This window comes from Bidens hawaiensis, unplaced genomic scaffold, assembly GCF_021521415.1.
Source record: "Bidens hawaiensis isolate Kalapana, Puna unplaced genomic scaffold, B.hawaiensis_p1.1 tig00052434_1, whole genome shotgun sequence".
Taxonomy (NCBI): Eukaryota; Viridiplantae; Streptophyta; class Magnoliopsida; order Asterales; family Asteraceae; genus Bidens; species Bidens hawaiensis.
The window spans coordinates 57,119-82,809 of NW_027499429.1; the positions used below are offsets into that span (position 1 = coordinate 57,119).

Below are 25,691 nucleotides of genomic sequence, written 5' to 3' on the forward strand. Positions count from 1 at the left end.
TGTTATTATTCATAACATTATTAGTTTTCTTGCCCTTGGAATGTATAAATTTTTTTTGTTGGTTGTTAAAAAGCCAAAAAAAAGTATTATTTATTTATTTCTTCTAAAAAACTTGCCCCTATGAGCATATTTTCTGCCTTGTTTTCATATGACTTTGCCTTATTTAAGGGAATCCTTTTGACTAGTTATCTTTACGTGACTTCACATGATTTGTCTTTTTAGAAAACTCATATTCTTGGTTTTTCTCTCATATAACAATTAAAATCCAACACATATTTCTTCAAAGTTTAATATGGTATCCAATACTTTTAAAAACCTGTTTCTTGGATATTTAATATGTATATTAACATTATAAAAAATACATGATTTGTACACCACAATAGTTATTATTTACATATTACAAACATTATAGTTCGAACTTAGAACTTAGAAGTCAAGCACTTTCTTAATAATCTTATAAGACAGGGGAAAGACATGCTTTCTTATTACCGTCGCCGAGCAGTGCTTTAATGTAAGATTCTACTGGTCATGTTTGTTTGTTTGATTGTTTATGTTCTCGATGGCGTCATTTTAATTTAATTACTGCCTTAGACCATCCACAATGCTAAACACCAAAACGCACATAACATTGTTTGTAACATTCTACCTTCGGCTCACACGTGCTCACAATATACGCGTTATTTACCGCGCCTTGTAATAACTGGTTTGTTTGTAACATTCTTTTAACCTTTAGGAAAATGCACATACCATTGTTTGTTGTTGACTTGTTGACTCTTTCTTCAACATTAACACTTACATATGAATGAATTTCTCTTTACTATTTTAATAATCAATTTTGATTTACATCTTTGGATCTAATCATAAGTTAGTCAAATTCTAAACAACTCTGAAAACAAAACCGAGTCAATAACCCGAGTTCGTTGACCGAGTCAACTCAATACCGTCCACGCTTCATAGGTCGCCAAACACGACTTCGAGTTAACTCGAACACCTTCACTGACTCATAACACATTTGCCTCACCTTACCAGAACAATTACTCTGCATCACCAACACTACAACCCGAGTTAACTCGACGGAGTCAACTCATTACGGTGTAACATGAGTCATTCGCGTTTCATAGCTCGCCAAACACGACTTTGAGTTAACTCGGAACACCTTCACCAAATGCCTCACCATACCCGAACAATTACTCTGCAGTCTGCATCACCAACAACACAACCCAAGTTGACTTGACTCGACCCGACCCGACCGAGTCAACTCAATACCGCGTAATATGAATCGTCCGCGTCTCATAGCTCACCAAACACGACTTCGAGTTAACTCAGAACACCTTCACCATATGCCTCACCATACCCGAACAAATAAACAATCACTTTGCATCACCAACAACCCAACCGAGCCAACTCCATACGGCGTAATATGAGTCATCCGCGTCTCATAGCTTGCCAAACACGACTTCGAGTTAACCCTAAACACCTTAACCAACTCCCCGCACATTTGCCTCACCGCACCCAAACAATTACTCTGCATCACCAACACCACAACCCCAACCAAGTCAACTCAATACGGCGTAATATGAGTTGTCTGCGTCTCATAGCTCGCCAAACACGACTTCGAGTTAACCCTTAACACCTTAACCAACTCCCCACACATTTGCCTCACCGCACCCGAACAATTACTCTGCATCACCAACAACACCTTGGTCAACCCATTACACCTCATCGCCGCCTCCTGCGCCGCCCGATCCCTCGCCATATAACACACGCTCCAAATCACTCCAATCGCACACTCCGTCGCCACAGGCGACACCTTCAACAACCGCCTAACAACCTCCTCTACCAGCTGTTCATTTTCACATACTCCTGTCCGTCCCTCGGTACACGTGGACACCATCTCCAACAACTTCAACACATTCTCAACAACCGTAACAGAATACTCCTGGGAGGATATTATCCTCCCTGCTGTTGTTATAATTCCGAGACGTATTATTTCCTTCTTCGCTTGCCGTGACGTGGCGACGGAGGCCAGAGCAGATACTCCGGCCTCCGTACACGTCATGTCATCGGAGTTTGTTAGCTGGACTAACTGCTTTAATATCCCGCTGTTTTCGGATATTATCCTGCGGCTTTCGGTGTCGAAAGCCGCGAGTGATTCCAAAACCCTCGCGGTACTGATTCTACTGGTATTAGTACCGCGGAGGAGAACGGTAGTTAACGACGTCGCTAACGAAGGTTCGTTAGCTATTAATTTAACTAATTGTGGTTTTATTGATTTCTCTGAGGATATGAGATCCAGAATGATGAGAACTAGCTCTGTTGATTTTGTACATGCATTCGATTCGGTCTCATTATTGATTCTAAGCGTCTTCGATATCAACGGGACGAATCCGTCGAGTTTTGCTAGCGATTCTCGGTTTTCGGCTGATGATTTCGCGAAACTAATGATACTCGATAGTGTAGACGTGTTTAACGAAACGCTTTCGGTCGGGTCGGTGGTGATTAATTTCTTTAACGACTCGAACGCTTGATGGTTGTTGAATGACGCATGAGATTCCGGACGGAGGAGGTAGGAGTCGGACCACACGCGAATTAGGCGTCGGAGAGTTAGGTTCGGGACGACGTCTGTTGATTGTAGAACCTGCAGTTATAATTTATTTAATTTATTAATGTACCAACATATATCACGCATGTTTAAAGAATAAAAAAACAGAAAAATTATTGGACATACGATGAAAAAGTACGGTAGGGAATTTTAATTGTACACGGATTTTTATGGCGACTTTAATAACTAGTACAATATATTTTTATGTTACCCCAACCTTCTCCGTATGATATGAATACAAAGTGTACCTGCATGGTGGCAGGGCAGGTGTTATGGCCCGAATCGAGCCATTTTTGGATGCTGGCGCGGTCGTAGGTGACGCCAGTGCATAGGCTAACAGGTGATTTCATTACGTCCATTGATATCGGGCATTTGAAGAAGCTTGGGACACTCAGGTACAAGCCATTGCTATTGTCTCTAGCCATTTGTGTGTTTGAGAGAGAGAGGAAAGGGTATAGGAGAGAGATGGGTGGGGTGGTTTTGAAGAGGGAGAAAGAGTCAAAGGGGGTGGGAGGTGACGTCATTTGGTCAACGATTCATTGGTTTGGGTGGTGGGTGGGTATATATTATTTTGAAGTATTCTTTGTTGGACTTTTTCTTTATTTATTTACTTATATATTTATTTATTTATTCTGGATTTGATAAAAATAATTTGAGGAGGAAGTTTTTTACATAAGGATTATCGCTTGTTTATAAGAGTAGGGAGGCAAACGAGTCGAACAATTTTTGAGATACTTGAGATTGACTCGTGTAAAAGTTTGATTCAGTCGGGTTTAAACGAGTTTGAGCTTCACTTTTCAGGTTTAAACAGGCTCGCGAGTCTAAACAAGTTTGTTATTTATATATTTTTTAATAACTATTAATTAATATATGTAATATTATGTAAAAAGACCTAAATAATATGTAGTATGTTATATATAAAATTTGAAAAGGGTATATAGAAATAATTATAAATATATATAATTAACTAATAAATAGTAACGAACTGAATTCGAGTTTAAAAAACTATTCACGATCCAAGCCTGAGCTTGAAAAACTAATGATCGAAAAGATCGAGCTCGAGCTTTAAAAGTAATGATCGAAAAGAGCCGAGTACGAGCTTTAAAAATAATGACCGAAAAAAGCCGGGCTCGAGCTTTAAAAGTAATGATCGAAAAGAGCCGAGTACGAGCTTTAAAAATAATGATCGAAAAGAGCCGGGCTCGACCTTTAGAAATAGTGATTGAAAAGAGCCGGGCTCGAGCTTTAGAAATAACGATTGAAAAGAGCCGGGCTCGAGTTTTAAAAATATTGATTGAAAAGAGCCGAGCTCGAGCTTAGTGTAAATTAAACGAGCTTAGCTCGAGCCTAGTCGAGCTTGGGCTCGGCTCGGCTCATTTGCACCCCTACATAAGAGCACACAGAATGGGAGTCGTGAAGGGGGGGGGGGGGGGATGGGGAAAACAAGACCGGGTTGGAACACCATCCTCATGACTTTTCACCAAAATTCGTGTACATACAAATTGGTGCTTATATTCATTTCATGAGTTTCTAGAGTGTGTGAAATCAAATGGGTAGAGTAATTCGTAATGTGTCAATCCATACGGGCTACGTAATTTGTATTGACAGTAGCCATGTTTCTTTAAAATGATTCATCTTTTTAAGGGTGAGTAGAAAACCGAATTAACCGAATCGAAACCGAATTAACCGAAAAAACCGAACCGAAGCATTAACCGACGGTTACTTTTTTGTTTTTTTGAAAAACCGAAATTTCGGTTTCAATTCGGTTATCCATTTTTAAAAAACCGAACCGAACCGATTGATGATGATAAAGATTATCAAGATGATGAGGATTGATTAAACTTTTATGATAAATAAATAAGATGATGAATGAGGATCGGGACTAAACTTTTAATGCTTTGTAATTTTTAAACTACATTTAGCAACTTTGTATTCGTATAGTTCCACGTAACACGTGCCTATTTTTGTTTTTTGAATTCAATATATATGTAGATTGTGATACTAAAACACGTCCTTATACAAGCTTAAAATATGCATTTTCATTTTTTATTTTTTTTTTCAATGTCAACACATAATTGAAAAAAACAAAAAATAATCGAACTGAAACCGAAATTAACCGAAAAATCGAAAACCGAAAACCAAACGATTTGCATATTCAAATAACCGATTAATTCGATTTCGGTTTGGGTTTCGCCTAATAACCGAACCGTACTCAGCCCTACATCTTTTAGTTAAAGTTGTCTTGTTTTCTTATTAAAACCAACAATTGCACCCACGTCTGTACCATCTTATTACATAATTAACCTTTCAGCTTTTTAAACTTTAACCACTTTCTAATTATGGGTAAAGTCTTAAAATGGTAAATAAAATATGTGTTAAAAATGTAACATTCTTTGCAAAACATATACCTAATTGTGAGTAATGATTTCTAACAACCTAATGAGCTTCTGTCGTTTTCAATGATGAGCGAGCCTCTTTAAGAAATAACAAAGAAATTGATGGCTACACTCGAATTCCCGTGAAAGAAAAAAACCCCAAATCGAGAGGTGGTGTTCAATATCGATGTCGGGTATTCCCAAACTCTTTACGACTCCCACTTCGTATCCTCTAAAAACTTATTATACACTAATGTTAGCCCAAGATATTATAAGAAACTTATTATACATATTAATTTTATAGAGCCAAACACTAATTTTAGAACCTATTAAAATATTATTAAAGATAACATTTTTAAACTCAATGCCCTTATTAAAGCTTTACGTGAACTTTAATTGTATGGTTACACAATGATTGATGTTAAACCACAATTAAGGTGGAATCTTAAATCAAAATTTGTGTGGGCCCACTTTGATGAGGTGAATGTGGGGCCCACATGTTGAAGATGCCCATGCAACAAAATTCAAACCCCACAATCCCTCTTATACTTGGAATTTTAGGCAAATTACTAATAAAAAATTAGAAAAATCTTGTGAACACACGAATTTTATAATTGGAATTTATCACTCACTTTTTATATGATTAAATTCTAAAAGTTTTTTAATATAATATTATAAATTACTAAGATAAGTTTTTTAAATCAACATGTTTTTAGTTCTTTTTAGATGTCTTTAAGGCGAGTGAAACATGGGGAAATACTAAAATGCCTTTAGAGTGTCAACGTCGGTTCTAACTAATAAATTGGTTGTTATTTGCTAGCAGTCTTAATTTTTAACGTATTTGTTCATAAGGGTCTGAGACTTACAAACTCTTAACAGCGTTAGTTGCTGGTGGTTGGAAAAACGTTTTTACGCGGAAAAGTCATATTTTTTGCCAGAAAACACCACCTTACACTACCACCACCACCAATTGACTCACCACCAATCAACCACCACCACTTGAGCACCACCAACCGATTCTGACGATGATTCTAGTGTTCCGGCAACCTCAATAATTGAGGCTTTTACTAGAAAAAGGTTCCTAAAAGTCTTATACAAAGTTAACAAGATGTTAGGGACGAAAATGTTGAGTTTTCGGGAAAAAATGTGCGTTTTCCGGCCAAAAACATTTTTCCGGAGACCTACAACTAACGGCATTAGGATTCTGTTAGTCGCGGACCGTTAGGAATGAATACGTTAAAATTTGGGACTGTCAGTAGCCACTTAGTTAGTTAAGACCGACAATAACCAAAAAACGATGATTGAAATTAATAAAAACCAATATACAAATTTTTATTCGGGCACTTTTTTCTCTATGTTTGTATTTATTTCTTCTCTATGTTTGTATTTATTTCATTTAAAGAACCAATATATCCTTTGAACTATAACCAAAACTTGAAAACATGTAAGTGATAGAATTTACAAATAGTTTATATAGATAAAATTATAATAACAATAAAAGTAAACTTTGGATACCATTAATACTTAAAACTAATAATACTCAATAATAATTTTGTCAAGTCAATGATGACAGATGTAGATGAAATAAATTAAGGTAATTTGCTATCATAGAAAATTAAAGGGTTTGTGTCACACTAAATCAATCATTTATTTTTATTCTTACTTCATTATCTTAATTATTATTAATTTATTTAAGAATAAAAATTAATTATTTTTCCTATTATATAGTTAATTCAGACTTAGTGAGAGAGTTAACAAAACTGTTAAACCTACGTGACTAAAATTGTCAAACGAACAAACTTAAAAAAAAAAAAAAAGACATCTAATCGGCTTAGAGGATTCAAGCCGGGGTATTATACTTGCCAAGCTCTGTGCACATTACAGCTAAGTGGGCTGGCAATTCCTGGCATGTTTAAAATACGATTAAACTTGTTTAAGGAAAAAAGTATATTTTCTAATTTTTCAATGTTTTAATTAGCGTTTTAAAAACAAGGCCCCGAATCCCGGGAAACCCCACAGTTGGTAATCATACAAAACACTTGAGAAATTAAATAAACTTAAAAACAATTCTTTGCATTAAAATAGCATTACAGAGTATAATTTGGCGGAAAACGTAAATAGATGAATAAGTTCCCAAAATCAAAATTAATTATAACTTTTAAAAGTCTTTTGAAATAAAAGGTTTATAAGTAATTCTTCACTCCAGTATGCCCTTCACCGTCCAAGTAGCTCCGTGCACGTCCAAGCGATAAGGCATCCTCTTCCTAACCTGAAACTCACACTAAAATGCACACAAAGTCAGCTTAAGCTGAGTGAGTTCAAGTTTTAAATAAGTAGCAACAGTTTTAATAATCATTCCAGCGGTTTTAAAACGGTAAACGGAAGTACATCGGTTAGGTCACCACATTCAAATAAATAATCATCCTTACGTATGAGCATCTCTATACGTGCATTCCTATGTATATCATTATATATATATATATATATATATATATATATATATATAACATTCAATAATAACATTCAGGGCTGAGAAAACGTACAACCCAAACACGTAACATTCAGCGCATGCAAACACAAAGTAGGCATACGCAATATTCAGTAGTCGAGACTACTACAAACATTCAGGGTCGAGCAAACGTACAACCCAAACACGTAACATTCGGCGCGTGCAAACACAAGGTAGGCATACGCAACATTTAGTAGTCGAGACGACTACAACATTCGCCAAATAATGGCCATTCTAAATATATATAAATATATATATACATACACATTCCATAACATTCTAAGGCCTACCGATACTAGGAAGCCTATGTAAAACCATTCAAAACATTTCATCAAGTAATAAAAACACTTAGGTGTGCATGCTAGCCCAAAACTTAAAAAGAGTTAAACGGGGCATCGAGAACTCACCTGAAATCAATCGAACACTTGCAACGAGCTAGGAAAATCCCTAAGTGCACAATCACAAGCAAGGGCCTGTAAATTATACACAACACGTTACTAAACTAGACCGTAAGAACACTCTTGCCTAATGGGCCGTTCAAGGACAACACTTTGGCCCAAGGCCCAAGGACAGTTAATTCGGGTCGAATGCGCGTGCAATAAACCTTAAAACCATTTGTTAAACGAATCAGCCCCGAATGGACCAAATTCCATTTTAAATCTTTTCATTCGTCAAGATTATGTCACCCGAGTTGATAAGGTTGACGGTTACTTTTTACAACTCTTACTTTACCGTTTAAACGAAAATTCGCGCACCGCCGACTCGATTGACGAAGCACTAACCACAACAGCCCCGAGCATCAAAAAATAATTTTTCCACAGCCCTTAAACCCCCCCCCAGGGCTGTACAAACTGATTCGGTCAGTCACCCGATCAATTAACGCATCAAACTCAACAATTTGCAATTCTACACCCGATAAACCCTAGTTTTCGAACTAAAATCGATTGACCGACCTAACCAACTCCAATGACCACGAAATTTTAATATGATGTAAATGCCATACCTGGGGATCTTTCTACACCAAAAACTCTAATTTTTATCCACGGGAAGTGGGTCAATTACACCTTAGCCGAAAATCTATCAAACGAAAAGTTTCGGCAAAATTGAGCATCAAAACGATTAGGGGTGAACAAAAAGAGTGTTGGGGTTTGTAGTACATACCTTGAACTACTTCTATGAGCTTGGAATCGATCAAAAAGTCGAAGCACGGAAGGGAGGGGGTGGCTGGAAGGGGCCGATCGCAGCAGCAGCTGTGGATTAGGGTTTAGGTTTTTGTTTAATGTTATATCATAAAACATTTTCATTCTAGCCCTCGGAATTTAATAATAATGCAACTTGGAAGAAATGTTAAGCAATTAGACGTACCGGGATGACGTAAAGGCCTCCGAGAAACGTCGGATAAATCCCGAGAATTATACATACTCTACAAGCTTTAATTCTTGAAACCGGAATTAACGGGCGTTACAGGTACGTACCGGTCGGTTGAACCGGTTATACCGGATTTTTATAAGGCCACCGGTATTTAGAGTCCGGTATTTTTGGACAGTTTGCTAGAATATCGTACCGCCATTTTAAATCCAAGAGGTTTTTGATATTTTTTGTGGCCCATATTTTTAAAAATGACTTTTAACATAACGGAGAAAATTAAAACAAGTAAACACGATAAACCACGATTAGTTATTCAACCAATTTTGTATCATGCAAATCCATGTTGGTTTATTTACATCTTTTGTAATCGACTAATTTCGTATACAAAGTACAAACTTTCTATCTGATTCAGCCATTGTTCATGTGCGATGTTTATTAATGTACTTTTGGGTTATTTTTTTGAGTTCAAAGTGTATTTATATGGAATAACAAGGTAAATTATTTAACCCAGTTGAACCTCCCGATACATTCCGGTTCAACCAGTTGTACCATTTTTGAACCAAAATTCGATATGAGTAAAATACCGGTTTTTAAAACATTGGTTTTAATTAATTAAAATTATTAGAGTTGGCTCCATCATTTATCATTCTTGGTACATAAAATATACGTACGTACAACTGTGCTAGAGACATGAGTTATAAAGTAGTTAAATGAGACGTATTCATGTTTGACAATTGTGTTAATCGCATCGTTAAGGACTTGTTAAAGATGATAAGACCTGTTTGGTCAGCCTTACTAACCATTTCACAACTTTTTTTTTTCTTATTCTTTTAATATAACATTTAGTGGCCGTTTTGACTGAACTTACTTTTTAAAGCAATTTAAGGTGAAACTTAGCATCAACCCAATAGTTTGGTTGGATATGTGGCAATAGGCTTATATATTTGACTTTTGACCAACCTATTCAAACCAAGCAAACCTAATTGATGAAATACACCCAACTTTTTTGAATACTTGCCTAATTTGAATTCATAGCTACCATAAATTTTTCAATCTTTTTTCACAATAACAATCTTTTTCATAAAATAATAATTCTACATGAACAAGTAATTGATGAAAAGCCTTTTATAAATAATTTGATAATTTTATCATGATAAATCTTAAATTTTGAAATTAGACGGACACACCTATAAAATAAAGTTCAGTTCATTTAATTTAGTTACATCATATTGAATCTAGATACAATATGCATGAAAACTCACTTTGGGTGACGGAACATGAGTTGAACCGTGTCGAGTTTGCAAGCAGCTATTTATAGTTGCTGGTAGGCGGAAAAACGTTTTTATCGGAAACCTAACTTTTTTTTTGAAAATTCAACATTTTTGTAACACATCTTTGTAACCTTGGATCAGACCTTTAAGAACATTTTTCTTGTAAAAGCCTCAATTATTGAGGTCGTCAGGACCTTAGAACCATTGTCGGAATCAGTTGGTGTTGGTGTTCAGGTTTAGTTTTCCGGCAAAAAAAAATGTGACTTTTTCAACCAAAAGCGTTTTTTCGGCGACCTGCAAGTAACGCCGTTAGAATTCTGATAGCCGCGGACCATTGGGAACAAATACGTTTAAAAATGAGACCGACAAGGCGTCAACAACTAATTCGTTACCTAAGACTGATAGCGACCAAAATAAGATAGTTGAGATTAATAAAAACTAATACACCAATATTTTTTTTTCTATCTTAAATCAATTAGTTGAGGCGTAATTATCTTTTTGTATGGGTGATCACAGTAGAACTTTATTTACTTTCCTTTAGCTTTATACCAATAACAATCTAGAAAGTCAAATTAAAAGTAAAAGAATTGGACTATGTCGGACACACATGTTATTAGAAAAGTTAAATCATATTAACGATTAAACATTGAAGGTGCAATAAGCTGAGCTGCTCGTGAGCTACTCAAACTCGGATCAATAAAAAAATTTGAAACGAACATAGTTTTTCCAAGCTTGAGCCGGCCTGAGCCTTGAGCCCGAGCTCACGCCTTTTATCGAGCCCACGCTCGAGCCTTATATGGGAAGCTCGTCGAGCCTTTAACGAGCCTTGTGTTTTTTTAAGTTTTGCAAATTTCGGACTTCTATGTATCAATTTCACACTCTACAACCGAGCTTAGACTTGATCAAGATTTTCTCAAAATATACAAAAATACTTAAAAATATACATAAATTAGTTAATAAATAATAAACACGCCGCGCCTAAGCATGAAAAAACAACTAACATGCTAGGCTCAACTGTAAAAAAAGTGTCCCAAGCCAAACTCAAGCCTAGTCGAGCTCGGGCTTCGTTTACATTTGTTTATAACCTGAAGCAAACATATCATTCAACTTTTAAAACTCGAAAACAATTTCCTACATATAATTTAGGTTTGAAATGTACATGTCTACCAATCTATCATCATAGAATTTATTATTTTATCATATTATTTTGAATTTTTTTTCATGGGTAGATATTTGACCATCATAGTCTTGAAGTTTGACTCATTAAATTTAAAAATAGTGATGGGCCAAAATTATCACTTGGGTCTAGTATTTAATTTGTCATGTAATATTCTGGTCCATACCTGTTTCATTGGAATTGAATGAATAATATAAGATGACCAGGACTTTATAAATTGTAATTATATGAATTGTAGTTTTAATATACTTGTTTAATTCTTATATGTGTTAAACTTTTTTTAGAAAGACTTTCTTTTTTGTGTTTAGGCCACCGCATTCTCTAATTTGGAGAGCCCCGTTGCCATACTCTGACAAGACTATGTTGGCTTCAGAGTTTGGGGGCGTTCACCCGGGAAACCATGCCGCTGGCTACCACTTGACAGTCGTGCCACCACAAGAGGGTAACTCGTTGACGTAACAAACGGTGGGACTAAAACCCGGATGGGCTAGGGATTCGTACTGACAATCTTTGCACAAAGGCCTAGCTCAAATTATTTATTGCCAATATTCACCCAAAGTGACACAAACGGGAATCGAACTTGGGTCTCCACTGGAAAACCTAATCCCTTTTGCCACTAGGCCACAAGCGGAAAATGTGTCAACTAATAGTTTTAAAATAATTTATATTGGTTGAAAATGTTTATATTGGTTTTATACATATGAGTCTCGTTGGTTAAAATCCCACAAGCAAATATTAAGGGGGAGTTCGTTTCACGGAATTCGTGAGAATTCAAATGAATTAGAATTAAAATCCTTAAAATTTTCGTTTCATTAGCCTTAAAATTCAATTTTTAACAAAAACTCATTTTTTTTTAACAAAACTGAATCACAAATTCTACAATCATATTCACAAAATTAGAAAAAAAGTGATAAAAATTGCCTAACTCATGACCTCAAGAAGTAGACAAGGGGTTTACCATTAGAACCAGGGATGAGATCGGTACCGATACCGAAAATCCCGATACCGAAAACCGTAAATATTTGGTAATGGTACCGGTATCAAAATATTTGGTTCGGTATCGGTTCAGTACTGGTATTGAAGGTAAATTTCGGGAAATACCGGTACCTTACCGTACCGGTACCAAAACTCAAAACTTTGGTAACGATTTCGGTACCAATATTGAATTTGCTCATCCATAACTAGAACGCTCTTACCCTTGTTACTACGGGTTTACTCTTATGAGTTCACTCAATAAATCGCCTCTGCTAAAATTCTGTCCGGAACAGTGATCCGTACTTGCATAGTCTGAACTTTTGACCAAACCCTAACATTCAGTTCATCTTTTTCCAAAACAATACATAGCTATGTAGCCCTTAAATTCCAGTCAAAAGGGTAATGCTACTATACAAAATATTGAATTTTGGCCAACGGCTTGGCTTAATTTCCAGCACTCTCTTTCGTTTGCTAGTCAATGTGCATCTACTACTAGTAGTAGGTGTACTTGCATTGCTACAGTTGAGACTCATCTAGAACTATTATATATATATGATATGAATGTGACATTTTGGCTTTTTAATTTTCACATCGTTTAAAACGTTACACTTTATTTGATTCGTTAATTATCTTTAGAACCCGTGACGTATTTTTAAAATAAGATTTAACATTCATGCCTTTAGTATATTTATTAGTAATAATAATAATTGATATTAATTATAATCCACGTGAGTTATATTATTTGTGGACAAGTTCTCTCATCCATTTTCTATTCAAGAAACATACTTTTTACTCTTTAGATCATGAATTTATTTTATTTTATTTAATTTATATTATTTATTATTGATGAGATACTTCCCGGTCACCATCCTGGAGCCAAACGAAGAACACTTGGGGCGAACGAAGTGGTTTGAGAACTAGAGCCAGAAACAAAAAATTTGTTGAGGTGAATTTTTGTTCCCGTCTCTTGTTCAAAAGCCACTCCGGCTGCCCTAAGGGTTCTTCGAATAGAAATAAAATAAAATAAATTCTTGATCTTTTATGTTTCTCGAATAGAAATTGGAAGAGAGAACTTAATTTGTCCACAACTAATATAAGTATATAACTTACATGAATTATAATTAATATCAATTACTATAATAATAAATATACAAAGAAACATGAATTCTAAATCTTATTTTAAAAATATGTCACGGGTTCTAAAGATAATTAACAAATCAAATAAAGTGTAATGTTTTAAACGATGTGAATATTAAGAAAACAAATTTTATAAAAAGATGTCACATTCATATCATATATAATAGTTATAGATATGAGTCTCAACTCCAGCAATGCATGTATACCTAGAGGTGCACATCCAAACCGGTTAGTGGCCAGTTTCTAACTAATTCTCTAACCGGTCCCTCTCAAACCAGTTTTTACCCAGAAAAAATCGACGGTTAGTAACTGGTCATACATTTTGGCCCAGAAACCTAATAACCTGTTACAAAACTGGTTAACCGAAACAGATTTTGGGTTTTTTAAATATATTATTTTTTAAATCGGTTATTTACTGGCTAACTGGTTAGGGTTTTGGTGCTTGAAAACCGGTTAGCATTTGACTCGGTTTAACCAGTTCATTCATCGTTGACCACTAACCGGTTATTACACTAACCGATTTTCGAATAACTGGTTAACCGGTTTGTGCATGTCTACATACCGTACACCACCAACGACTAGATGCAAGATGACTAGAAAACGAGAGACTCCGGGAAAATAAACAAGTGTGGCAGTGTGAGTTTGGAATTCAACACTTTTCAAGGAGATGATTACACATATTGCCGTAAAGACTCGTGTCGCTAAACTTAGATCTTAGCAGCAGTTCGGGGGCAAAATCAAGTGGCAGATATTATGAATAATCCGTTAGGTCTTGAGGCCGAAGCTCATAGACATGCTTCAACGATCAAAGCCAGTATACGTATAATAGAGGGCCTCCACCCGGAGTGCACACAATATTAGTTTAAAGGTGAACACATTTTGATGGATCAAAAACAAGGAAAAAGAACATGTTACACATTAAAAATTTAACAGAAAACATATCAAATAGTCGGCGAAAATATGATCATATAAATAATAAATACTTATGTACACTAAATCACAATGCATGTAGAAACACCAATAAACCTTCTAATATATATTAACAAATCACAAATTAATAATAAAAACTGGAAAAAAAAAATAGGGGAGAGAGTTTTAATACTGGGCTGATGGTGGTAGAGATTCAGCCGACTGTCGGGTGGTTTGGGCAGACACCGATGATTTATCTGACCCGCGAACATTATATCTTTCATAAACGTTTTCACGGTTTTCTGACCACCATGTTTCAGCTTGGTGTTCACCGAATCTCCTTCGGCTGCAAATATAAACACAATTTTACCAATTTAACATTATTCTTATTATTATTAAGTAAAGAAATATATTGTTATTAATATTAAAATAATAATAATAACAATAATACCTGAAGCGAACTCTTTTGAGATCCCGGGTTCCATCGCGTAAAGCCACAAGTGTTATATAAACACCGGGCTCATATTGTTCAATCCATTCAGCCTCAACTTGATCAGGGGCATTATAGGTATTATTACCACTATTCGGTACTGGACTTCTAGTTTTAAACCCATTATTCTCCGCTTCTTGTGAACCTGACAAATACTTACTTCCCACATCTACCCCTGCACTTCCATTAATTGATCTGGCATCTGAATAGTTATCGTTCTCGTTTGAAGCGCGTGCTGATTCCTTGGGTTCAGTGAATCCAGCGAATGTTTCAGTGGGTCCCAGTGTTGATGATGTGTCGATTGGAGAGATCGGAAGGTTTGGTTTTGAAAGATTGTCTCCGTTTGTATCAGGATTTTGAATAATGGAAATTGAGTCGAGACCGTTTGGTATCTTGATGCTGTCGAGATCATAGGATCCAGGTGGCAATCTTTCTGCTATATCCTTAAGCTGCAGTTTATATTAAAAGGCGTTAATAAGAATACCATTAAAAAATAAACAACCATTTTTCAATTATTGTCTACTTTTCAAATTCAGTGTCATATTAGTTTAAATACAAGTATGAATAAAATATATATTCAGTCTTATAAATTCTATTGATTTTTTTAACTATTATGTGAATTCTTAATTTATAGAGAAAAAAAAATATTTAATTATTAGTTGTATGTTTAAATTCTATTTTAACAAGCATAACGCAAAAGCTAATAAACTAGGATTTAAGTTGGTAAAAATATTAGGGAGAATTACATAATTCCCCTTTGTAAATATATAATAATATTAAGCAAAACGATAACCATTGAAACTTGAAAGTTATTAAGAAGCATCTTAGCATTAAACAAGTATATATATTGTGAAAATTGATAACAAAAAAGACCACCAATTTGTCACTAAAAAACAATGTCATTTTGGGGATCCGATTCCAACAAACACTATTTTGCAAATTTACTCGAAAAACATAAAAAGAATAATTAATCTGCATCCCAAGATCAATCATGAAAAGATAAATACGCAATCTAAACAACCGAATTTAAAATTTTACGAGGTATAAACTAACTCCAAGAAACCCTTTGTTTTCAAAAATCAAGAAATCAAATTTCCAAGAAATCCTAGATTTCAAAAACCAAAAGATCAAAACTTGTAAATTTTGACTAAGAAGCATGATCCTTAATGAGAAACTACCTGTGAAGTAAGAGACTTGATGACATCTTTTGCAGCTGCAAATTTTGCAGACTCCTCAGCAGCCAAATCCATTGCTTCCTGAGCTTGTTTTCTTGATTTAAACAGTTCTGCTTCTTGAATTTCGTATTTATTTCTCAAACTGTCAACCTGAAAAATAAATCAACATAAGAACTTAATAGCATCCCAAAACAAAACATCACAGCTACATGTAGAGATGCACAAATTGTGATTTCTTCCCAAAGTGGTTCGGGTTGAAACCAGGTCGGGTTGGGCCAAAGAAGGTCAAACCAAACCCAGTTTTTGGTGAAACCGGTTCGGCCAGGCCTGTAAAGGAACATAGTATTCGGTGAACAGTTCGGAAATATGTTTTTTTACGTTCGTTTATTTAATAAACGAACAAACCTGAACTGAACAAAACAATTTGTTCATTTAGTTAAACAAAGAAATATGAAAACAGGTCTCCCGGTTACAGGTTCATAACCGAGTTCGGTTCCCAACCCATACTTTTTGTTCACCTATAGCTACATGTGACAAGGTCGGCCCATTTAGTTACTGGGTCGATTAGGATTAAAAAAAAGTTATAAACAAAACGGGTCAAATAAGTCATCCAAAGTGTATTTTAACACATATCAAAATATCTGAACAAAAACTATTCAGGTTAAACCCAACCCGTTTGACCCGTTTATGTTTTCCACATCTAAAGACTTTGAGATTTACCTGCCCACGTAATTTATAAACTTCTTGATTCAACAGATCATTTGTTTTCTTCAAACTATCAGCAACATTTTTGGAGAAAGAAAGCCCGGATGTTGTAGGAATGGGAGTAGCAGAACGTGGCGGGCTTGATCTTCTAGAATAAGGTGAAACTGGCCGGGATCCAGCAACAGACTGAGTCACAATCAGTCTCGGGACCATATAACGAAAATCACCACCAGTAGTCATTGCAATATCTTTAAGCTGCAGTAAAGTATTCGTTTGTGAAGAACGAGTTACAGGAAATACATCAGCTTTTTTCCCTTGTCGGGCCGCTTTATTATCCAACAGCTTAATTAAATCTTGATTTGATGGTAACCCAGATTTTGCTAATCTAATTTCCATTTTATCTAATCTATCTTTGTTTTCACCTGAAAGCCGAGGCATAGCGTTTCGTCTGTTGACAACACCAGTTTCAGCCAATTTGTTTAATTTAACGAAACATGAATCGCACACACGGTGCGGCTTGTTTGGATTAGGGGCTAACGCTGCTCTTAATGCTTTTCTTGAACTACAAGAATGACAATGAACGAGCCCACAGTTATAACAGTTGTGCCGTTTTCTCGTGAACCCAAAAGCTTGTCTGCATGACGCACATTGAGATTGTTCGGTTCCCGAAACCCATTTGTGTAGACATATTGCTGATGTGTAGTTTGACCCGCAAGCGATGAATTTCACATGTCGATCTTTTAACGATTCAACTAAAGTTGGTGTTTTTCGGTCTTCGATGTCGCCGTGCCCTAATCGACCGTTAGCACCTTTTCCCCATGTGTAAACCTCATTTCGTGATGTTAAAACCGCCACATGGTAGTCCCCGCATGCGATTTCTTCAACGGGCTCATTAGATAATTTGTCTTCTACTAAGCATGGTAACTTCCCGTCACATTGCGGGTTTCCGAGTTGACCATAGACCGTACTTCCCATGGTGAAAACGTGCCGTGATGTGGTCAACCCTACAGTCAAACTATGCCCGCACGCAACTTTGTGGAAATTGTACTCAATAAGTAACGGAACACAGGTCGGTTTGAGCTGCGGCTCGCGATCTCCGTGGCCTAAACGGTTTTTATCACCGTCACCCCACGTGAATAGTTTTCCAGACGATACACCCGAGCTCGACCGTGTTACGATTACTTCTACTACAGCCGCGGTGTGCCATACCCCACACGCAACCGCGTACGTTCTTAATCCCGATAAAGATTCCACTTCTCTTGGAAAGGCGGCGCTTTCCCGGTCACCATGACCTAAAACACCAAACGTCCCGTCACCAAACGTAAAAAGCTGCCCGGTTGACGTTATCAAAGCCGTATGCCACGGGCCGCAACTGACCGACGCAACTTTAAGCCCCTCGAGCTGTTTCGTAATCCGTTTCGGGACCCAATGACTCACATGTTTACCATTCCCGAGAAGCCCAGCGTTGTGGGTCCCGTCACCCCACGTGTAAAGCTCACCCGCCATCGTGACCGCACACGTGTGAAACTCGCCACACGCAACAAAATCCACGTTGCAAGCAGATAATGACTCGACTAAACAGGGGGTAATTACGTCTTTTTCAAACCCATGACCGAGCCGACCTCCCAATTCTTCACCCCATGTGAATACTTCGCCTTGCCTGGTCACTAATGCTGCGTGTCGCACGCCACATGATATGTAATTCACATCCAAAACGATGTTTGTTTCGATCGGTTTTGGTAGAAGTACATCTGTTCTTGTGGTTAAAGTATTAGTGGTTCTATCGGGGCCCACTTTGATAATACTATCGGATATTACTTCACCCCATATATACACGTCTCCTAATGCATCATAATCATCTTGGGCTGACCCGTGACTGGATGTACTCGGTTGACTAGAAACACTAACCCTAGAAACATCTGGACCGAACCCTTTGACTTGCATAGTTGTTTGATCAAAAGGTGTGTTCGACTTTTCAAAATTGGAAGGGTTTTCTAGACGGTAATTCATTGGGGATGAGTTTGAATTTGAGCTAACGGAAGCGTCTGGGGAACTTAAATCTCGTGATACAGAAATCGAACCGTCACTTGCACTGTTTGGTGTTATATCTTTATTATTATTATCCTGGTATTAATTGTCACGTTAAAAATGAGAACAAAACACAGATAAAGTTTATTAATTTATGTAAACTTACATCAAAATAGAGGCCACCTTCACTCCATCCATCAATTTTGGAACAGCCTCCTTGTTTAGACGAAATTAGTGCTTTAAGGCCTGCAATCCACACTTCAGCCTCAACTTTATCCTTGCAAATCTAGCAAATAACAAAAGGTTTAAAAAAATAAATTTATAAAAAGTTAAATCTGATTGTATTTTAAGCATTTACCAAATCAAGAGATCGTTTCCCGTTGTTATATATGAGAGAAAATGAAAGATAGTCCTTGTCGGGACGTAAATAACGCCTGAAGACAGCCTGGTAGCACGCTCATAAACGAAACATTAAGTGAGATATTTATTAACAAAAACAGGCGTGTGTGACGTGCAGTTATAGACACGTACAGTTCTTTGTCCAGGAATAATTCTAGAGACGAGGGCTAACTTAATGCTCTTTTCACCACTGCTGGAAATCCAAATCAAAGATGATTCATCCTGTGTATATTCAGATTATAAGTCATTAGCCATAATCAAATGACACTGGGTTCAGTTTTGCAGAAATTACTTATCACAATCATAAATGCATATTGGCTGTTGGCGGTGTAGTTGTTTGTTATACAACTTAAAATATAAATACAAAAACAGGAAACTTTAAGCAAGATTCAGTGTGATAACTATAACTCACATGAGAGAGTCTAAACGGGTAAAACTTTGGCTTCCCTTTGCGACCGTATTTAAGTAAATGTGTGCCCTTTTTCAGAGCAATTAATCCCTGCAAATAGCAAAAAAGTTTTTTAAAAACAATAAAAATTATGGTTAACGTATAAACAGAAACGTGCATTAGGTTACTAAATCCATTCAACTTCTAGGAAAATTGTAAGTTTGTTACATTACATATAAATGATCAGATATACCACATATGCACGCGACACATTTCAGTATATGGTTTGTATGCAAACCTCACTTGTACACATCAAGAAGTGAAAATAAGTATTTGTCTTGAAGAACCGCCCGAACAGAAATTGCACTAGTTTTTGTGTTGCATTCAAGCAACAAACTTTTCGACTAAATAACCACATAACCAACGCATATGAATATGATATATGGTAACTATTTGATGATATAAAAGCCAACTCATACGCCAAACATACGAAGTCCATAATTGACTTTATGATCAATTACTAACAAATTCAACTTTAGCCCAAAATAACATCCATGAAAGCATTTTCATTGGATGAGAAACCATATGTTTCCTCTCATAACTCCTCAATTGCATCCACAAATATTCTGTCAATTGTATTACACAAAAATCCATAAAACATTTGCCCTAAATTGCTAGGTTACAGCTACGACAATTTTCATCAATTTTAAACCTAATAAGATCTCAAATACTTTCACTGTACAAAATAATAATTCACCTGTTCAGTGACGTGGCAAGACGTTTTTCACTTTTTAGTTAAGCCGCTGCACATAGTCTAAGTTGTAACCAAATACCTAATACATATGTATATGCTATATGGTAACATTTTAATGATATAAAATCTAACTCATACGGCAAAATCATTTAAGTCCGTAATCAACTTCATGATCAACTGCTAGCATATTCAATTTTAGCCCTAATTGACATCATTTATTTATCCCCCCAAAATTCAGCTACTATATCAGAAACCCCTCAACTAGCGAGGAGCAATAACCGAACCAAAACAAATTAACAAACTAACCAAATAAACCGGATCGAATAACCGAAAATCGATTCGTTAATAAAATAGATTAACCGATGACTTCGGTTTTAGTAATTATACTATAAATCTCCAGTTATTGCATCCAACAAATTTCATCAATTTCAAACCTAATAAGATGTCATCATACTTTCACATAGCACAAAATAATAATAATAATAATAATAATAGCAATAATATCACCGATATTCCCAATATCAGTGCTTTAAGCCTTAATTATCAATTTTTAGTGTTCAATGTCAGTGTTTTAAGTCTTAATCAGTTCCTACTTGCTACAATTCTTAGTGTTTTGCAAGTAGCAAAAGTTTAATTTGTTAATGGTAGGAGAGTATACTGAATTACTATATATATGAATTTTACATGATATTATAAAAATTATCGATATCTCACCACGATAACAGATATCTCATATATCCTATATTTTTCCGCATTAACTGTTTAGAACAAATATCCCCAAATAGTTCACCCTAATTTACTAGTATTACAAACAACATACAACAAACCTAATAAGATCTCATCAACTTTCACATAGCACAATAATAATAATAATAATAATAATAATAATAATAATAATAATAATAATAATAATAATAATAATAATAATATACCTGATCAGTTTCACTTACGACATTACCTTAAATAACAAGATATCAGAAACTACTCAACTAGAGGTGAGCAATAATCAAACCATAAACCGACACCAATTAACCGAATAAACCGAACCGATTAACCTAAAACCAGTCGCTTAACAAAATAGATTAACCGCTTCAGTTTCGGTTAAGCCTAATAATCGAACCGAACAATACAACTGTTTGCCAAATTGTTTGCCCTAATTTGCTAGAATTACAAACAACATACAACAAGTTTAATCAATTTCAAACCTAATAACATCTCATCATACTCTCACATATCACAAAATAATAATAATAATAATATACCTGATCAGTGTCACTTACGGCGTTACCGTAACTAAAAAGATCTGCCATTCCATGTGACAGACTCACCGGACCACCACCACCAGCCGCCGCCGTTGTAATCTCTGGTCATCATCAATCACTAGCATCACATCTAACAGCTTCAAACCCTAGAGAACTAATATATACTCTTCACAATCACAGCACTGTAATTAAAAGACATTAATTGACGGAGTCCGTTAGTTAGATCTGCATAAGTTGACGGAAAAGTTGACGGTGATGGAATCGGAGAGAATAAGAAGAATGTGGTGTGGTGTGGTGTGGTGTGGTGTTGCCGGAGTAAGCAGAGAGTCAAAGTCAAATATATATGGCAGAACAAATGGAATTCTGATAGCAGTTTGGTAAATGTTAAAACTAGTTATTATTAGTTTAATTATTTTTCTTGTTATTATGCTCTCTCTTTTTTCTAATAGCAACAAACACATAATTGTGTAGGCATTTTATACGGACTGACCCAATGATAAAAGGTCACTGCTAACGGTAAAGGTGGGCAAATAAACCGGTTAACTGAATCGAAACCCAACCAGTTTGAAATTGATTATGTAGAAATCGGTTTGGAACCAGTTTGTGATTTTTTCAGTGTTGTAAAAGTCGCAAAATTCATATGAAAAAAAATTTATGTTTTGTTGTTATTTTTAACTTTTTACTAAAAAGAAAAGAAAAAAAATTGGTGGCCGAGTTGACCTTGGAGGCCGAGTAATCCCGAGTACTCCGACTTTTGACCGAGTTGGACCTTGGCGAGTAATGGTGGCCGAGTTGAGAAAAGGCGACAAGGTTGATGTCCGAGGACCTTGAAATTGGCGATTCTAAGGCCTTGGAATCCAACTGTTACAACACTGAATTTTTTCCACCAAAATCGGTTCCAACATGGTTAACCGAACCGAAATCGGCAAAACCGGTCAAAACCCGAATTGAAACCGATCGTAACATTGTCAATAAATCGGTTTTGACTTTTGTTGACCTAGCCGACCAGTTTCAACCCAAACTAGTTTTCAGTTTTTAAACCGGTTTGTGCATCTCTAGCCAGTCGTACGAAGCCCTTAAGCGTGCTCAGTTTGGGGGAAAATTCACCTGTCCGAATGTCCACTAGTGGTAAAACCCAAACGCCCTCAGGATCGAACTGAAGATCACAAAGATCCGATCTTTTTTCATTGTGCCACTCATGTCCCCCCCCCCCCCCCCCCAAGTGTTGTATGTGACGATCAAACATGGGTCTCCGTTGAAGAACTCAAGCTTTCTACCATTACACTTTGAAATGACTTAATTAAATTATTATTAATATTATGCTATTGATAATACATATATATATATATATTGATTTAAGTTACGACTTGATTAAATTTATTTATGTTGTAATTATATCCTTTGACTTGTATTATTGATTCAAGGTCTGTATTTATGGTCTATTATGTTAATACGTTTGATTATAGGTGTGTAAATGTGGAAATGGGTAAATTATTTTGTGATATTCTATACTCTTCTATTAGTCGTATTTACTTAGAGCATGTATAGCAGGCATCGTATCCTTAGGTTTGAATCTATAATGCAGGTGAATGGACTAAGTGGTAGCAGACTTCATTGTTGTGGAGCGAGTAAGCCAAGGGTAAGTTTATGGCTGCAGGCTTGCATTCGCACAAGTTGCGTGACCCCAATTTCACGCACATATGCATATGTACAATATATGCACAAAATTGAATTTTTAATGGGGTTTGTGGAGTTTTGTTGTGGAAAAAAAATGAAGTTCTTGCGAAAGTTTAAAGTATGATGTAAGTGTTTTATGAATATTTGTTGTTGTGGGTGCTCTTAAGATTATGATTTATACGTAATTTTAATCAACACAAATCTGACTAGTCTAACAACAATGGTGTAATTATGTTGTTAAAGTATTGTGGTTTATGTTATTTAAGTGTTCATCATACATGATTGGTGGGGGGGGGGGGGTGTTAGACAAGTATGATGCCTATACATTCTAGTCTAATAACCGAAACTTAAAAAAAATTACAATAAGGATGACATATCAACTCAAATAAGTGGTTAATCCCAAAGTTATTACTTATTAATGTGATTGTGTTGTTATTTAAGTGTTCATCATGCATGGTTGGGGGGTGGGGGTGGGGGGGGGGGGGTTGGATTAGACAAGTATGATGCGTATATATTCAAGTCTAATAGCCGAAAGTTAAAAAAATTATAATAAGGATGACATGTCAACTCAAATAAGGATGATAAACAAACCAATACCTGACTGGTGAACCTAAAACGTTTGGAATACGCATTCGGGTATGTATTGTTTACTATGTATCATATTAGTTTAAAAAAATTTCAAGGTTACGAAACAAGGATGCTGTTAGGTGATACCTGACATAATTATCTAAAGCATATATACCCCTTCATTCAAAGTGCACGCAATTAAATTATAATCTAAAACATATATACTAATCCACGATGTTTCATGTAACATGGTGGTGGAGTGGTAATGAAGAGACTTGGTGTTTCATGTGACCCAAGTTCGATTCCTTGCCTAACATTTAGTTTCAGAGGTACTAGGATGATGATGATGAAAGACTAAAGAAGTAGGCGGCTTTCACAATTTCACTAGTATCTCATCGCACTATCGTTCCTTCGAGCAAGTGTTCACAGGCGTTGGCCTTAGATGAAGGATTTTCACGAATCAAAAGATGAGTGCATCTCGATTTAATAAATTTAATCAGTAAGCTAATTTTTGACCATTAAAAGAAATCCACCATGTGAATTATGATTTTAGAATAACGTCTCAATCAAGTTAAAAAACAATAACTAATGAAACGAGGATCTTTCATGGATATTGATGTAGTTTACCTCGAAGCACACGTCACTATAAAGAAAACAAAAGTTGTCTCCTCGTTATCGGTAATACCTCAGAATTTTGGGACATTGTGATTCAGAGATCTTGTAGGTGAGCGACCATGGTATCAATGATGAACCTGGGGCCCATTTGTAATTAACTAAACTACATGGGGTGTTTCTGTAAGTAACCTTCCATGAAGAACCTCACCAAACACTATTCAATGCATCCTGCCTTGTTTATTATTATTTTTTAAATAAATAAAAAGTAATGATAAGTGCAAATTTAGGTAATCTTTTGATGAAAATTGTACCTTAAAATGTATTATAAGTTTCTAACCACTTTATATTATTATTTTTGCTATTATTGTCATTATCGTAAAAATCTCGACTAGGCATCGAGGATTTGCAGAGTATTCATTATAAGATAAGGTGTCGAGGCAGTTTTTTTTAAACTTCGTCTAGTTAGTAAGAATCAATCATAGGTGGTCAACCTCTGCCACAAGCCCACAACTGGATCTAGTCGGTCAACTCGAGCCGATTTTGACTTAAAAAAAGGTAAAACATAACTCATATTTCTCAATGAAGGAAGACTGGGATCCTTGTGATCTTCAGTTCGATCCTGAGAGCGTTCGGGTTTTATCATTAGTGGGCCTTCGGGCGGGTTGGCTTTCCCTGAAACTGGAGAAACTTGGAGGCGCTTAAGGGTTTCATATGGTTGGGTCGGCCTAGCTAGCATTGACCTTTTATCATTTAGTCACCCTATACGGAGTAGTTAGGCAAATCTCTATTTACTGACCGTTAAAAAAATTAGACAATTTGTGTGAAATAAACAATAATTGATTCATGAGATGTGATTAGATACTTGGTATTTTATGGAGTTATGGTAGTAATGATTGCATGTGTTATCTTGCGCTCATGACATGTGTGATTAATTAGTGGGACTCCATCACATATACAAATCCGAATTTGTGGCATATTATTAGTTTCATTAGGCTTTTGGGTTTATATTATGTATCAAGTTTCTATATGTGTATAGGGTAACTTAACTACATGGAAAATATAAAGGCCAGGGTTTGCTTAGCTATCAACCGACTGACGGATTAGGCGCACTTGCTTCAAGTGGCTTCAAGGCATCATGATTCTTCATGGTCAATTCTCGACAATGAACCATGAGGAAGTGGTTGTAGCCTGATTATGTCGTAAAAGCCAAATCAGCCTACAATTAACATACTACTTGCATTTACGAAGCATCTCCTTAAGTGTGACACGGTTTAAGTTCTTAAAGTTAATGCACACATTGAGCTTGTT

General features: G+C 35.9%; 2 protein-coding genes across 2 annotated transcripts; both read right to left on the reverse strand.

Annotated features, from left to right (window-relative positions):
- Positions 1–1,561: 1,561 nt before the first annotated feature.
- On the reverse strand, positions 1,562–3,032 carry LOC143599619 (U-box domain-containing protein 28). Its single transcript, XM_077077531.1, has 2 exons — positions 2,851–3,032; positions 1,562–2,638 (listed from the first exon to the last, which is right to left on the reverse strand). Exons 1-2 carry the CDS (start codon positions 3,025–3,027, stop codon positions 1,562–1,564), a joined length of 1,254 nt encoding a protein of 417 aa, XP_076933646.1. The 5' UTR covers positions 3,028–3,032.
- Positions 3,033–14,373: 11,341 nt separating this feature from the next.
- On the reverse strand, positions 14,374–21,610 carry LOC143599621 (PH, RCC1 and FYVE domains-containing protein 1-like). The gene is made up of 9 exons (XM_077077533.1): positions 21,525–21,610; positions 19,533–19,619; positions 19,253–19,342; positions 19,080–19,166; positions 18,888–19,007; positions 16,709–18,817; positions 15,992–16,138; positions 14,775–15,262; positions 14,374–14,669 (listed from the first exon to the last, which is right to left on the reverse strand). The coding sequence occupies exons 1-9, from the start codon at positions 21,570–21,572 to the stop codon at positions 14,510–14,512; spliced, it is 3,336 nt and encodes a 1,111-aa protein (XP_076933648.1). The 5' UTR covers positions 21,573–21,610; the 3' UTR covers positions 14,374–14,509.
- Positions 21,611–25,691: the final 4,081 nt, after the last annotated feature.

Bases quoted from the DNA above. Each gene is read 5' to 3' on its own strand.
- LOC143599619 (XM_077077531.1), bottom strand. From the start codon at position 3,027: ATGGCTAGAGACAATAGCAATGGCTTGTACCTGAGTGTCCCAAGCTTC. The intron at 2,639-2,850 runs GTACACTTTGTA...TTATAACTGCAG, and splicing joins CCTGCCCTGCCACCATGCAG to GTTCTACAATCAACAGACGT.
- LOC143599621 (XM_077077533.1), bottom strand. From the start codon at position 21,572: ATGGCAGATCTTTTTAGTTACGGTAACGCCGTAAGTGACACTGATCAG. The intron at 19,167-19,252 runs GTACGTGTCTAT...GCGTGCTACCAG, and splicing joins TTATTCCTGGACAAAGAACT to GCTGTCTTCAGGCGTTATTT. The intron at 16,139-16,708 runs GTAAATCTCAAA...TTTATTTTTCAG, and splicing joins TTTATAAATTACGTGGGCAG to GTTGACAGTTTGAGAAATAA.